Source organism: Micropterus salmoides, unplaced genomic scaffold (assembly GCF_014851395.1).
Source record: "Micropterus salmoides isolate LMB-PRFRI ecotype aquatic unplaced genomic scaffold, ASM1485139v1 Ms_hic_scaffold_18, whole genome shotgun sequence".
Classification (NCBI taxonomy): Eukaryota; Metazoa; Chordata; class Actinopteri; order Centrarchiformes; family Centrarchidae; genus Micropterus; species Micropterus salmoides.
Window position 1 is genome coordinate 6044334 of NW_024040928.1, and position 14423 is coordinate 6058756.

The 14423-nt window shown below is 39.3% G+C and overlaps 2 protein-coding genes across 3 annotated transcripts; both read right to left on the reverse strand.

Moving 5' to 3' along the window:
* Nucleotides 1–392: 392 nt before the first annotated feature.
* Nucleotides 393–9213, reverse strand: brox (BRO1 domain and CAAX motif containing). Of its 2 annotated transcripts, none has more exons than XM_038726077.1 (13): nucleotides 9074–9213; nucleotides 8460–8578; nucleotides 8113–8219; nucleotides 7063–7159; nucleotides 6437–6532; nucleotides 6242–6314; nucleotides 5627–5732; nucleotides 5337–5426; nucleotides 4383–4468; nucleotides 4145–4226; nucleotides 3318–3468; nucleotides 2351–2510; nucleotides 393–2226 (listed from the first exon to the last, which is right to left on the reverse strand). In XM_038726077.1, exons 2-13 carry the CDS (start codon nucleotides 8558–8560, stop codon nucleotides 2143–2145), a joined length of 1233 nt encoding a protein of 410 aa, XP_038582005.1. In that variant the 5' UTR covers nucleotides 8561–8578; nucleotides 9074–9213; the 3' UTR covers nucleotides 393–2142. The 2 variants fall into 2 exon arrangements, with proteins under 2 accessions (XP_038582005.1, XP_038582006.1); XM_038726078.1 differs by having other exon boundaries at nucleotides 8460–8561; nucleotides 9074–9185.
* Nucleotides 9214–9411: 198 nt separating this feature from the next.
* Nucleotides 9412–13566, reverse strand: LOC119908417 (alpha-1,6-mannosyl-glycoprotein 2-beta-N-acetylglucosaminyltransferase). Its single transcript, XM_038726076.1, has 2 exons — nucleotides 13194–13566; nucleotides 9412–13071 (listed from the first exon to the last, which is right to left on the reverse strand). The coding sequence occupies exon 2, from the start codon at nucleotides 12794–12796 to the stop codon at nucleotides 11534–11536; it is 1263 nt and encodes a 420-aa protein (XP_038582004.1). The 5' UTR covers nucleotides 12797–13071; nucleotides 13194–13566; the 3' UTR covers nucleotides 9412–11533.
* Nucleotides 13567–14423: the final 857 nt, after the last annotated feature.

Genomic DNA, 14423 nt, shown 5'->3' on the forward strand with positions numbered 1-14423 from the left:
CTTGATTGACAGAACATTGTTTAATTAACTCATTGGTAAAGTGTTTTAGTGTATACTAAGTGCTACATGTACAAGGTGCAGAATGTAGTACATATTGTATAGATTTAGAACGTATTTGGGACACGCTGCATGTTTTTGAAACGCAGGCTCACTGTCTCCAAACTCGAACCAAGATAACCCTGATCACCAGGGTTATTTTCTTTGGCTTGACAGAGCTCTGTCAAAGTAGTACTAACCAGTAAATATGAACTTTGTTTAGTAAAATAGGTGGCGTTAACATAATGATAACAACTTTATGTGTATAGCACTTACCTAAACAAGGTTACAAAGATGATTGGATGATGCTTACTGTAATTTAATAATTGTAATGACATATGTAAGCACAAGAAGAATGGAGTTTTATGGATGATTTAATAGCGTTTGAAGTACATTTTACATGAAAGACACCATCAGAGGAGGAATAATGAGCTACAGGAGTTTACACTGCCGTGGTGATCTGACACACCCTTTTAATAAACAGTTGCCTTGAAGACCATAAAAGACTAGTATTGTCTGATTTCTACAATATTAAATTTGCTGTTCCAGGTATAATGAACAATAATTAAATGCCTTCACCATTATAATTTCTTTAGATCTCCACTGAAATCCCAGCACACCTGAGTATAGAATCCAAAGGTGTTAAAATGTGCTGTAAAGAAACTCAGTGAGCTTATCTGCTTGTCACTACTGTTGGTGTCTAACTCAGGAAAGCTAATATACATGTAGGGACATAAATGAGCACAAGTGGGCAGTATATTACAGTTTATACAAGTTTCCAGTAGTTGATAGCTCTGCTTTAACCAACATGACTTTATTCTGAAAGAGGGAGTGTGGCAAATTCTGTGAAAAAGCAGGAGCAGCACTTTAACAGCACATCAAAGTATTTTAGACCAGGATGTTCATGTGCCCACCCGCCCCGCCATGGGATCTGATAACGCTCTCTTTTAAGGAAGGGGACAACACTCAATAAATGTACAATAAAAAAAATGTACAACTATTGACAACAGCACTCTCAGCAACAGAACAGTTTACAAGAGAAAGCTTTTTACTGTATGTTTCAGCAGGTATTTTGGTGTGTCCACTGAAACATGAAAAACAACATCACCGAAAACATATGATTGGAGTCACACAGAACTGTATGTTTGTTTTTTTTAAAGTGTTTAAAGTTCTCAACTAAAATATCATGACATTACAATAGAAATAAATTAAGAAGTACTATAATAAAGGGATATATCACAGAATACTGAAGCACAGAAAAGAATGATTTAACCTTGTGTAAGTAGTAAAGTTTTCCTAAATGAATAGTAGAGGTAAAAAAGAAAAAGGCTATGTCATGTCATGTACAAAAGTAACTACAGTACATATGTTGTGATCTAAATCAAATATTGATTGTAAACTCCTACAGCTGAAACAAACCAAATGCTCCCTCCCAGTGTTTTATGAGGAAGTTCTGAACAAATCTCAACTTGAAATGCATTCAAATTATCCAAACATATTGTAGTATACTGTAGATAGTACAGCCTATAAGTACTCATTTAGGATGGTTTCATCATATTCCATGTAGTGGTAAACTTTTCAATTTATTATGTCTTTTTTATCAATACTTTTCAGCGTGTTTAATGAGCCAGTTCCCATTATTTGAGTCATCTATATTCAGGCCAGAGCACTACAGTCCCAAGAAGGTTAAACACCAGACGCTTCTGTAAGGGGGCCACAGTTTACAGGTTTACATTGCAGCCAAAGGCACCATTAATAACTACTTCGCCCATAAGGCTTTTTTATTTTAATCGTTCTACTTTGAAATTACCTCATGTAATTCTTTCAGCTAACATTTAATTACTAATATTCCATCTTGAAATAACTTTTAAAATGTTTAAGGTTATGAGAAGCGGTGAGCTTCTGTGAAGTGACTGGCTGTAGTTTAGATGCATGGATACCCAAATACAATACACATGTTTCAGCATAGATGGTAAAACACCATGGATTAATATTACCCAAAAAAATACATTTGTCCTGTGGAGGTTTATATGAAAGAAATATGGATGCCATCATTACAATAGATGGTTCTGAAGCATGAGGCTGAAAATGCAATCTGTGGAAAGTTTAGGAGACGACACAGCCCGTGTCCTTCTGAGGCTTCAAATCTGGCTCCTTCACTGGTTTCACCTCCTCCTCCTTGGGTTTGGCCTGGGGTTAAAGTAAAAATAACACAGATAATGGAACAACACAGCCTCAGAAACAGATGTAGACTATTATTTAATGGGAATAAAGATTTCATTAGGTCATCCGGACTTTGTTGAAGCTGCAGTACCTTTTCATTTTTGGCTCCCTTGGTCAGGTCAAAGGTGGCATAGACTTCAGCAGTGCACAGCTCAGCGAGAGGCGGCAGCTCGAATGGGACTGGCTCAGCCAGGCCGTAACTCGCCTTCAACTCCAGCTGGGGCGCCTCAGCTGGGACCTTGTGGAAGTATCTGAGGAAATATGTCCAAAGTTATGATTTAAAAGGGGTAGTGTTTAAGTGTTGTGTTTAAGAGTAGATGTTCAAGTTTTGACGATGTTGATGTCTGCCACTTTTTTACAACTGGGAAAGATGCTGTATGCATAGCCAACTAAAAGTGTGCACATGGTTGAGAAAATTATTATTAAAATCATAGAAAAGTTAATGTGCTTGATAAACAAGGGCATAGTCTGGTTTCAGTTTAGCACTTGCATGCTACACTGAAAAAGAGTTCCCATGCTCAGTTCCCATTTTAAAAGTATCTTTCCTAGCGTTGAGATCGAAAAGTCAAAAGTAAAAAAATTCTATCAGCTGTCCTCAGCCATTGTTGCCATCAATGCAACAAAATAAATGGGATAATTAATATATAATATAAATGACAATGAAAATAGATATTCTTGCACATCTGAACTTAAATACACTGAAAAAAAATTATAAACGCAACACTTTTGTCTTTGCCCGCATTCATCATGAACTGAACTCAAAGATCTAAGACTTTCTCTATGCACACAAAAGGCCTACTTCTTTCAAATATTGTTCACAAATCTGTAAATATCTGTGAACACTTCTCCTTTGCCGAGATAATCCATCCACCTCACAGGTGTGGCATATCAAGATGCTGATCAGACAGCATGGGTATTAGGCTGGCCACAATTAAAGGCCAAACAAAATACATATTCTTGCACATCTGAACTTGTATAAATACATAAAACTTCCACTAAAATATACAATGTAACAAACAATATATGTCTGCTCTCTGTGTCTTGCCTGACTGACTCACATGAAGCCATTTTCTCTCTGGCACTTCTCCAGTGTATTTTTAATGACACCGCCCAGTTTGAGGAAGAACAGCTGCTCTGATGGTTTGGCTGTGGTGCCGGGGCCTTTGGTCTGACGATACTCTTTACACAACGCCTCGGCGCGGGAGTAACCTAAACAGAGAAGTCTTCGTGTTAATACAAAAGAAAGCCAGGCAGCAAAGGGTAGCAAGGAATAAACATGCATCTTGATTTCATGACGAGATGTGACCAAAAACAGTGCAGCAACACACAGGAAACGAACACACAGGAAACAAACACACAGGAAACACCTGTGTCATGACCTACTCGAACTACGTGTTACTGAACTCAAGTGAACATATGATATATTCTAGAAGTACTTAAAAGGCATAATGACAAGGATTTGCCAAAAAAAAAAATCTTCATTCACTCTGTAGCTCACTGGACCGTCACTGCTCTTGCTCAAGGAGCCTACTTTGAATTGTCCGTTTACAAACTGCAACCGACAAATCCTACTCATTATGCCTTTAAACATTACTGCATACTTTCAACTATAACCTTTCTACTTGCTGCTCTTTTCTGTTGACTAATTAGATGCATGCTGTGTAAGGCTTTTGCAGAATGCACTTAACCAAAACAAATCAAACTAAACACAACATGCTTACATAATAACGCACTGTACATAATGTACTGTACATACAGATACACAGAAATGGGGAAAAACTTATGTGCAAAGGCACAAATACAGTATGTGGTTTAAAAAGAAGATTTTTAGGTGTAACAACATATTTAACGCATTAAATCCAACACTTTTTATAGATATACATACACTTTTCTGCCTCCTGGAGAGATCTTATAGCCTCACCACACTTGTCACTCGCCAGCAGCGTCTGACCATGATAGCAGTATGCCTGCAAACAGAATGAATGAGTATAATCAAGAGCCTGATCTGTCATTTTTCTTCTTAGTAAAGATAAACTGGTTTCATCCAAAGCACGTATGTTTAGTGAGGTAACTTTACATAAATAAAAGTACTGTGAAATGCATTAGGATATGCATTAACTTACGTAAGCCATGTAAAAGTGCTGCTTCAGCTGAAAATACTTCCTCCACTTGCTACTGCACTCTGGCTCCAACGTGTTCAACGTGTGGTCTGCAGACAGAAATACTGACTTTAATAGCCTGTCATAGCTTCTGTTTGGTGACTGACCGAGAGAGCATTTCAGATTATTACCATAGATGTCACATGGGGTGTGCGAGTGGTGCAGAAGCACAGGGCCTCACGCCTTTTAAGGGCCAGTGAGGGATTATTCCTTCCCAGGTTCTAGGTCCCAGAGAAAGCCTATGGAAAGGTCTATTTCAACATCATAGTTGATCAAGCTGACACAGAGAGCAGTTTGCTCTCTGTGTCAGTTTTACAAGATGTTTGGATTTTTGATTTGACTAGATATTGATCCACAAGGGCACTACCAGACACAAACGCACATGACTTGCTTCAAGAGCTTATGATACTCAGGACAGGATTTCTCATAGTGCTGCTGTACTAACATGTGCTAACATGACCGTCAGAAAACGTTGTAATAATAATAATAATATTTTATCTCCATGTAAAACAAAAATTAAATGTGAAATTGTGCTTCACAACTGAACTTAAACTACACCAGCTACAGTATGCACCTTGTACTGTGTTCATGTGTTGGTGATTAGAATGAATAAATGCTAAAAGTAAGGATTCATACTATTTTACTTTCACGTGTGCATCACTGATAAGGACTTCCCAGGTCTCACACCCATCCACAACAACTGTGGTTGTTGCATGTACACAAAACTACCATTAAGGAAAGAAAGAACAGTTTACTATTTTAGGATGCCTAATAACATCTGGCAAGTGGACTGCCAATGAAAACTAGCCTGTGGCTAACTCGAGCACGCTTACATTTTCTTGAATGATTGCCAACATTTACTGAGCACTGTAATCCTTCAACAGACATTTTCAAAATCACAAGTGCCAAAATACTGACCAGCTTTCTGATAGAAGTTTGCTGTCTCAAATGCCAGCGCTGCAATGAGTGTGGCATTGTGCTTCAGTTCAATCGCTCTGGCGATGGTCACTTTAAAAAAGAGAAATAGATCATAAAAAACTTAATTAATTAATTGTCTCAGCAAGTAAAGAAATATACACCTCTGTAGCAAAGCTCAGGGAGTATTTAAGAAGATTTAAAACAATTGTTTCCCCAAAAAAGCTAACAGTAATAAGAAAGAAGGTGTTTTAGTCTAATAGAAATATGTCTGACACAACGAGCTACTTTACCTTCTTGCGCCTCTGCTTGGCACTGGATGATATATGCATCAATCACTCTGGGCTCCAGGTCCCGGCCCTTTTCGGCTGGGGTGATGAGACGAGGGATGTGGACCTCCTGTTGCAAACATGCCCAAAATATAGGCCATTTCAAAAATCAGCTTTCAAGTCATTGGTGTATTATTAATTGGTGCATTTCTTTGCTTTTGCTTTGCGTTTGAGAGGCTGTAGCAATCTGACTGGGGCTTGTGTGCTGCAGGGGAAGTAAAGGAACAAGAAGTGCAAAATCTCCTTGTTATGGCTTTTTACATTTTACAGCAGGTTTTCAAAGTCTGATTTGCACCAAGCTTTTTGTAAAATGGAATGTTGGGGTCATTTGAGAGGACTTTAATAAAATGTGCTTTATTTAGTTTCAACTGTGAAGAATTCTGGTATTTCCAAATATATCTCTAATCAATATTAATTCATCACACAAAACAGATATTAGCGAACAATGACTTTAGTTCTTATGTATACCGTAGAAATAACATGTCAGTATCAAAGTAACAGCACCAAAAAGGAAGGAGGGGGGGGTCCTACAGCTATATAATAAGTTAGGAAGAAGACTTTTCTGTACATGTATCTCACCTTGAGGTTTTTGAATATACCAGCAGCAACTTTCAAGCTCCGGTGAACATCTTTAGCTTCAGGCTCCGTTATGCTATTGAACAGGAAAACATGACAGTAACAAATATTTAGTAGTATAGTAACAAACAAATGTACAATTTTTAAACATCTATAAATCAATCAAACTGACTTAACATCAGACAGTAAAGCACATACTTTTCTTTCCCTGCTAGTCTTGAGGCAAACTTGGTGTACCAGAGAGCTACATTGAAGGCCATGGAGACCAGTTCAAAGATTGCATCCTGCTGGGCACTGGAAGGAGAGACAGTGGGTTATACAGACACACAAGTCGACAATGCTAAGATTAGAAATGTGCACGTACAAGACACAGCTCACTGTAGCTGCTGGTTTTGCAGGGTAACCACTAATCAGAAAGTCTGTTTATGTCCTGTAAGCCTTTGTGGTACAACTGAATGAGCAACACAGAGCTGGGTTACGTGTGGTCAGCATTGCTGTGACGATTAGACCCAATGACATAGTAGATAACACTGATGTTATATTTATCTGTGCGTTTAATATTCAACTTGTGAGTTACAATAATAGACTTCTTTTCTGTGTTTCTGAATGTTATTCAAGTGTTTAGCGATCAGTTCTGACCAGAACTCCTAAACAAGTATTACTTGCAACACCCCGCAATTCAAAAATGAATGAAACATCTTTTAAAGAGTTGGTTAATGGCCTCCTGGAAAGCACTTCCCATCCACTTAACAGTGCCCTGCAACCATAAAAACTAAATAATGATGCTTCCACTTAGGCTGGAAGTATCCACTCTGTGTTTTTACCTTGGTATATTTCCTTGTAAAGTGTCAGTCCACTTGAAGTTCTGGAAGAACCTCATCTTGTTTTCCTGTGTAGTTCCATCCAAGGACACGATTAAGCCTATTGTATCATGAACCAATATTTAAAGAGAGAAGCAGCTGGTTAGGTGCAAAGCAAAATCAAATGAATGAATGTAATGTTAGAGGGCAAACAAAGAGAAACACAGTTTACGATAATTAATAATAGAAAGCCATTATAGTATTTACTTTTACTGTCTACATGGGTATTTTCAAAACCGCGAGTTTTTCTACGCGGTTAGGCCGTTCGTCCACACGGAAACTCAGCATCTGGTCACTGAAACCAAACATTTTTGAAAACCCCTGCCAGCCTGAAGATTTTAAGAAACGCTTGTTGCAGTGTTGTTGTGTAGACTGTAAAACCTGAATCTTTGCCTTGCGACGTCAGAGTGGGTGCCGCTATCTGCTGTGTTTGATGTCAGATTGTGTACCACTGCCTGCTTTGTTATACATTCACACACCGATGGCAGACATATGCCATCGGGTGAAATGTGGGGTCCAGTATCTTGCCCAAGGAGACTGACTTGGAGACTGGGGGATCGAACCGCCGACCTTCTGATAAGTTAACTCTTTAACACCTAGTTTTCCCCATTAATTTTCCATTGAGTATCTTAAAGGTTAGAAACTGATTTTATTCCACTCTGTCTGACAGAATCACATACAATGTTTTAATTCTCTAGCAGCTTGATCAAACTCAACAAATTTCATCAAATGTAAATAATACAGATGACTAAAATAAAAAAGCTCTGTTGGCTTGAACAATGTTTGACTGAAGAGCACGAGTTTGTACATACTGACTTAGGGACAGGCATCACTGCATTTTAAAGGGTTCTCTAACTTTTGTCTGTTCCTTTACATCTGGAGAATATGAAAAGTAGGCCGGGGCATCTGTAAAATTACACGTTGTGACACATTTTACCTTTATCATGAATTCCAGCTCCGATTTGTTATCTGGATACTGCACCATATTGTGATTTTGCTGGAATGTAAACATACCTTGTAGGAGGGAGAAGTACGCATCTGTGGCATTTTTCATGATCTCGGGGTTGCAGGTGACATCGGTGAACATCTCCAGCAGTCTCGCCCTGGTTGTCCTCAGGTCACTGAATGTGTCAAACAAAAAGCAATCAATTGATGCTCTAAAGACCCGGTGATCATTAGAATATTAGAGAGTGATTATATCCAACAACACATTGCCATCTTCTAAGGCACAGGACATTATATCATCATGAGAGCACCTAAGGAGACAAGGCAAAAACTATGCACTATTAATGTCATATGTGTTCATGGTCATAGTCACCATACAATCTGATAACAATGTATTAACTGGAGATAAGACATACTTGCATATCTTGTTGGCAGCGGGGCTCCCTGCCACTCCATAAAAATTAAAGGACACGGGCGCTGTTGCCTTCAGTGGGTTTCTGTGAAACCAATGTGCCATCCTGTGATAAAGACACACCTAAACAGGTTGAAAAATACAGGATGACAAGGAGCTCATGAGTGCGTTATATTTCTGGTATTATATTTTGGATATAGTGGAATGAGTTGCCGCCCAAACAGTGTATTTTAGTGAGTCAAGTTATTTATTAAAGTAAGGAGCGTTAGCTAGCGTGGGTCATCTCGGCTAACGTCATTTGACCGATACCGTCGGTGTAACGTTAGCTCGCTAGCCGTGTTAGCACTCTCTCTTTGCCCATCCCCAATGTTACGTTGCTGAAATAATTATACACTCTGGCGTTGGGCTTTCTATGAATGGTGTTTTTAATAACTGTATGTCTGTCTGCTATAGACAAAAGTCCATTACGTAAGCTAACTTTATAACAGCTAACGTTAATGGCTAACAGTGGCTACATCTAGAACCATAAACACGATTTACTAAACTGAATCGTCGCGGCAACTGACTTATAACACTACTAAATACTAATTTAAATATAGTATAAGTTTAATGGTTTACCTGTCGTTCCGGCTCTGTAGATTGGAGGTTTAATACTCCTTACGGAAAGTCTGACACTGACAACTTACTTCCGGAAATAAACACGGAGTAAAAGCTGACCAATGGAAGCAGGGTTCAGTCACATGACTGAGGTACATACCTCAGATCTCTGAGCAGCCTCTCTTTTGTTCAGGGTTCAGCAGCTCAAAAGGCCTCAAACGTGCCCGTGATCTGACTATTTTTAACAGGTGGCAGATCAGACAGTGATAGTCTGCCTGGAATTCCTCATTATTTCTTTCTTATTTTTCCAGGAAATAACTAATTTGGTACAAATTATAAGCAAACCACAAGGCTACGTCTTCAGGGTTATCCAAGTTTAATTTGTTGTGTTGAGCAGCTGTTGACTTTTAGACAACTTTTAAAGAACTGCTAAAATAACAAACAACAGACACTGTATGCTTGCATGTCAACAGACTGTATTTTCAGTTAACAATGCTGTGTAATGACCTGGGTATTAACTCGAGTGTACCCACTGAACACTGTCTCAATTAGACCAAAGAAAAATAAAATCCAGGAAACCGCTCCAAGAAATTATAGTTACCTGTAAGTTCATAATAAATATGCGACCTGTAAAAACTGTTAGTTATTGTTTAACGATGACACAATTAAATTCAGCCTTTTATTCCCCCCCATTTGGCAAACATTAAGTTTCGCATTCTCAACATGTGTACATCTCCCCCACTAAGGAATCAAACAAACCCAAATACTGTACATACACACATGCCAGAGAAAGTGTTTTTTACAAAGTAGATCTTTGTCATGTTCCTTAAGAATCCATTGTCCTTTTCAACATAAAACAGAATTGATCTCATTATCACATTAAATTCATATTTCATGAAAAGGAATCTCCACAAAGCACACTGATGTCCACCAGTTTCAGTTTAAACCACTTGTCTGTAGCCACTGTCACTTGTTACAAGATAGCCAAGTGAGTCATTGTACATAAATTTTTTCCTGATTGTACAATTAAAGATTTCTGTGAAATTAACATTCACATTCCATTTCCCCTCAACATATGTCAAAACTATGCATCGGGGGAAGTGCAAGTCCCCAACATTGACGGACACATGTAAGTACTTGGTCAACAACAATGTTATCAGTGCACCATTTAAAATGTCTTAAAAACAAGTTTAGGCACAAAGGAACAGTCAGAAGGTACTTTTGGTCAGCTTTAAGGCATAATAGCATCATCAAGCCTTCTGCAATATGCATATTTTCTCATTGTTTTACACTGTAAAAAGATAACTTCAGCTATAGTGGGATATCTATTCACAAACTATTGAATGAATGCCAGAAAAAGGAACATGTCCTTCCTTTTTGTAACATTCCAATACAAAGCATTCTGTTTTCATCTGGATGTTATAACCCAAAATTAATTCTAATAATAAAAAAAAGGTGCAAATTGAGAAACACAGAATGACACAGATGACCCTGATGTTGACGAAAGCTCTTGAACAAGACTCCAAAAGGTCACTTTCCACCTATCAGAAAGCAAATATACAGTCATAACCAAAAGGAAAAAAATATATATCTATGATCAAGCCAGCTCTCGTTGTTGCAACTGCAGGTCGATACAGCGAGGAGCAGGAGACTGATTAAGTGGTGTCAGTTGAACTCGCCTCAATAAAAGACCCCTGGTTATAACAGACAGAAAGTGAAGGTTACACTCAGTAACGCAAATTCTGTTATGCGCATGAAATCATTTTGACACTAAACGGTCAACTTAAAAACAAACTGTAAGCTACAGCTTTCCTATTACATATAAGATTGTCATACACATTTTGATAAACCTTTAAGCCTGTACACTACATGTTCTTTTTTTGTTGTTGCACTTAAAAATCGTACCAGGAAAAAAAAGCACATGTAAAAAAAAACACAAAAAAAACTGCAATTGAATGGTTTATAAAAGCAATGCAATTAATTCCACATACACTAACACATTGACCTTCTTGTGAATAAACTACATTCTGTGCTTTGCTCTCAGTCAAGAAAATATATTTGCACATAAAATTGCAAATTACCGTCTGCTAATATGCACACTGATATAGTTTACTCCTATTTCCCATCACTGTGCAAAAAAAAATTTAATCTAATGTTTTGGCATGAAAGACAACCAGAGATAAACAAACCTGGTGATGGTGAGCTAGCATACTTCATACACTGACACAAACATCAAGAAAGTCTTTGGCAACTGTGTTTTTTTTTTTAAAGATTTTAAGACAAGCTGATATCTAGCTGTGCACATGCAACATTCTTGACTCGTGTTGGTCCACGTTATTGAAGACCTCGCTGGAAGACAACATTAATACACTAAGTAAAAACACAACCCACTGCACCCTCTGAGACCCTGAAACGTTGTGTATGAATGGCACATCTGCACAATACTAATGAACATTTCACCCATATCAGTTAGAGAAACGTTCAAAGACGTTTGGCGTAGTTCTTGCATAGAATATGGTCTCGAATGTCTCCCCATCCTCCGTTCTTCATGTGTGCCTTGTGCTCCACTGCTTCTGCACCACCGAGGACAAGAGATGGGGGAAACAGGCCGTCCTTGGCCGCTTGAAGGCCCTCCTCAACCCTCTGCGAGGCCCACTCTGGCCTGCAGTTTTCTTTCTGGTGAAGGCCACAGTCTCCTGTGTGGAGAACCCTGGAGCCCTGCGCCACAAGCACTTTGAGGGGCTTCGATATGCAGGCTCCAGAGAGGTGCTGCAGAGTCCAGTCCCAGTTGTAATCATCATAGGTGCAGAATTCGTTGTTGCAGCCCATCAGCTTGTAGTACACCTCCCTGGAGATGGCCATGCCTATGTTGTGTTTAGTGGACATCCACCCAGTGGTCAACACCTTGTTGGACAGTCTGGAAAACTCAGTCAGGCTGTTATGGTTACCCAAAGCCAGCATGTCACAATCTGGACAGCTGCTCGTCCTGAACGCTATCATTGATTTATAGAAATGGAAAAAGTCAGGTAAGATGTAGTTATCCTCCTCCAGAAAGATTGCAAAACCGCTGTAGCCCTGCATTGCCTGCACTCGCTCCCACACAAAGTGCAATTTCCACCACCAGTGGTGTTTGGTTTGAGTAATGAAGGCCTCCCTGTAGTGTCCATAGGAGTCAGGGTGTTCTGCATTGAGGCATCCTGTTTTTAGAGCGTTGTCCTTGGATATGTCTCGAGGGCAGTCTCGTGGATCCTGTCCGGGAAACTCACTGGGATACAGCTGAGTGCTGAAAGGGAAATAAATTTGCAATACTTTGCAGAAAGTTATCCCTTGCACAATGGCGTTTATTTCCTCTGAAATATAGTCATGGCTAAAGATGAGGAGGAAGCTGTGGACCTCAGCAGCTTTCTGCAGTGACTTGATGAGCAGTCTGAGGTATTCAGGCCTGTTGTGGACCTGCACAACCAGCACCAGTTGGGGCTCTCCAGGAAACTTATCCGCATTATGGACACACTGCTTGTAATTGGCATTGAAAACGGACAGACCCAATGCTGGCAGCGAACCGAAGTTAAACTTCACCGTGTCACCACAATGCGTTTCCTGACCTCCGCGCCCGGCGGGACTAGATCCACTTGTATCATCATCATCGGAAATTAAAAACACGCGCGTTGAAAACAGGAGAGTCACCACTATTAAGGAAACCCCCAACAGCGCGAGCAGATTCTTTTTGAGAAGCCGGAACCTCATTTTCTCAAAGTACAAACAAGTTTGGGACAACAGCGGTGGCTTTCATTCACCTTATCTCGCGCGTCTCCACGGTGAACATGTTTGTGAAACAATGTCTCCTCGTGCGGTAAAACTCCAGCCTTCGTAAGAAACAGCCCGACGACTCGTGACGCGCCTTAAAGCAGATGTCAAACTTGTCCTGATGGCTGATTCTCGTCTCGCCAGACCGTCTTTCCACTTCAAAACCGTGTCATTAGCGAGAGTCGCTTCAGCCGCTTGTTTTTTTTTGTTGCCACCTGTAGAAAAAGTCGAACAAAGCAAACCGACTAAGTGAGCGTTGTGTACAACTTATACGATAGTTTAATGTTAATAAAGACAAGCTAACACTCTGCGGTTAGCCTACCGTAATTTCACTTACCCCCGTAAACTAGGTGTAATGTGTCAACGCGCTCGTACCAGGAAGAGGATCATTGGACTATGATACATCTTGGCTGCAACATATTGACTGCTGACGTGTACAATCCAGCCAACTGGGGAGAGACTGAGCTCCAGCTCAACGAATCATTGTCCTACCTATAGTTGTGTAATATGAGAAGAAAATGTAAATCAGGCTCTATTTGAATAGTGAAGCTAAGGACAGTCAGCCACAGAAAGAAAATGAATATACGCTGCAGCCTCAGTACAATGCCTATACAGAGGATTAGTGTTCTGGAATGGAAGTATTACTAAAGCAACTGCTCAGCGTTCAAAGGCAAAATCCCCCATTTAGGTTACCTGTTCAGGTTTGACTGGTTGAATTGGAATCAAGTTTTCTTGTTAGACATCTCGCCCAAACACAGAACAAAAGGGTTTGGGGTATAATACCTGAAACTACACGGCTGAAAGACTGCAAGAAATGTTGATACCCTGATAGGAGGAGACTTTACAACATGAGATGCAACTAGATAGCCTACTGTGGAGCTAGTATCAGATAGTGGGACAGTGTTAGGCTTCAGAAGCACACTGTGTTTGAGAATACCTGTGCTGTTTGTTAAGCCATGCGTAATATCATGAGTTTCACTTGTTGTGACATGTCAAATGGTTTTGTTTAATAATTAGAAGGTGTTAGGATTGAGACACATGAATAAATACCTGTATCTAGTGATATCAGTAGGCTATACACGTGGAAAACTGAATAATTAATAAAATAACCACACAGAAATCCATTGAACTAAATAAGTGGCAAATCAAAGTACTTAATCACATTAATGCAAAAAACCAAACTCGTATACAAATTCATAATTGCTTGCAATGACCCACTACATCCATAGATACTAAAATACCATTCATACCACAGGATGAACATGGTGGCAAAGCTCATGATCATCTCATAATATGCAGTGTATGGTCATATTAACCAACCCTGCATATGCAATATCAGGCATTGCATTCCACTGTTTTTTGACCTATGACACTGACACAATATTACCTATTAGTATGGTCTAGACCTGCTCTTTATGAAAACTGCAATAAGATAACCTCTGTTGGAATTGGCACTATATAAACTGTTTGTTTTTATGTATTATGTATTAGGTTGAAAACAGTGATAAGAATTACCATCATAATCTCTCTGCCAACAACCCATATTAAAGGCTAATGTGAGATATTA

Coding starts and splice junctions, on each gene's coding strand:
- brox (XM_038726077.1), bottom strand. CDS start 8,560: ATGGCACATTGGTTTCACAGAAACCCACTGAAGGCAACAGCGCCCGTG. Junction 7,160..8,112: donor GTACTTCTCCCTCCTACAAG/GTATGTTTACAT, acceptor ATGATACAATAG/GCTTAATCGTGTCCTTGGAT. Junction 6,533..7,062: donor TTACAAGGAAATATACCAAG/GTAAAAACACAG, acceptor CTCTCCTTCCAG/TGCCCAGCAGGATGCAATCT.
- LOC119908417 (XM_038726076.1), bottom strand. CDS start 12,796: ATGAGGTTCCGGCTTCTCAAAAAGAATCTGCTCGCGCTGTTGGGGGTT.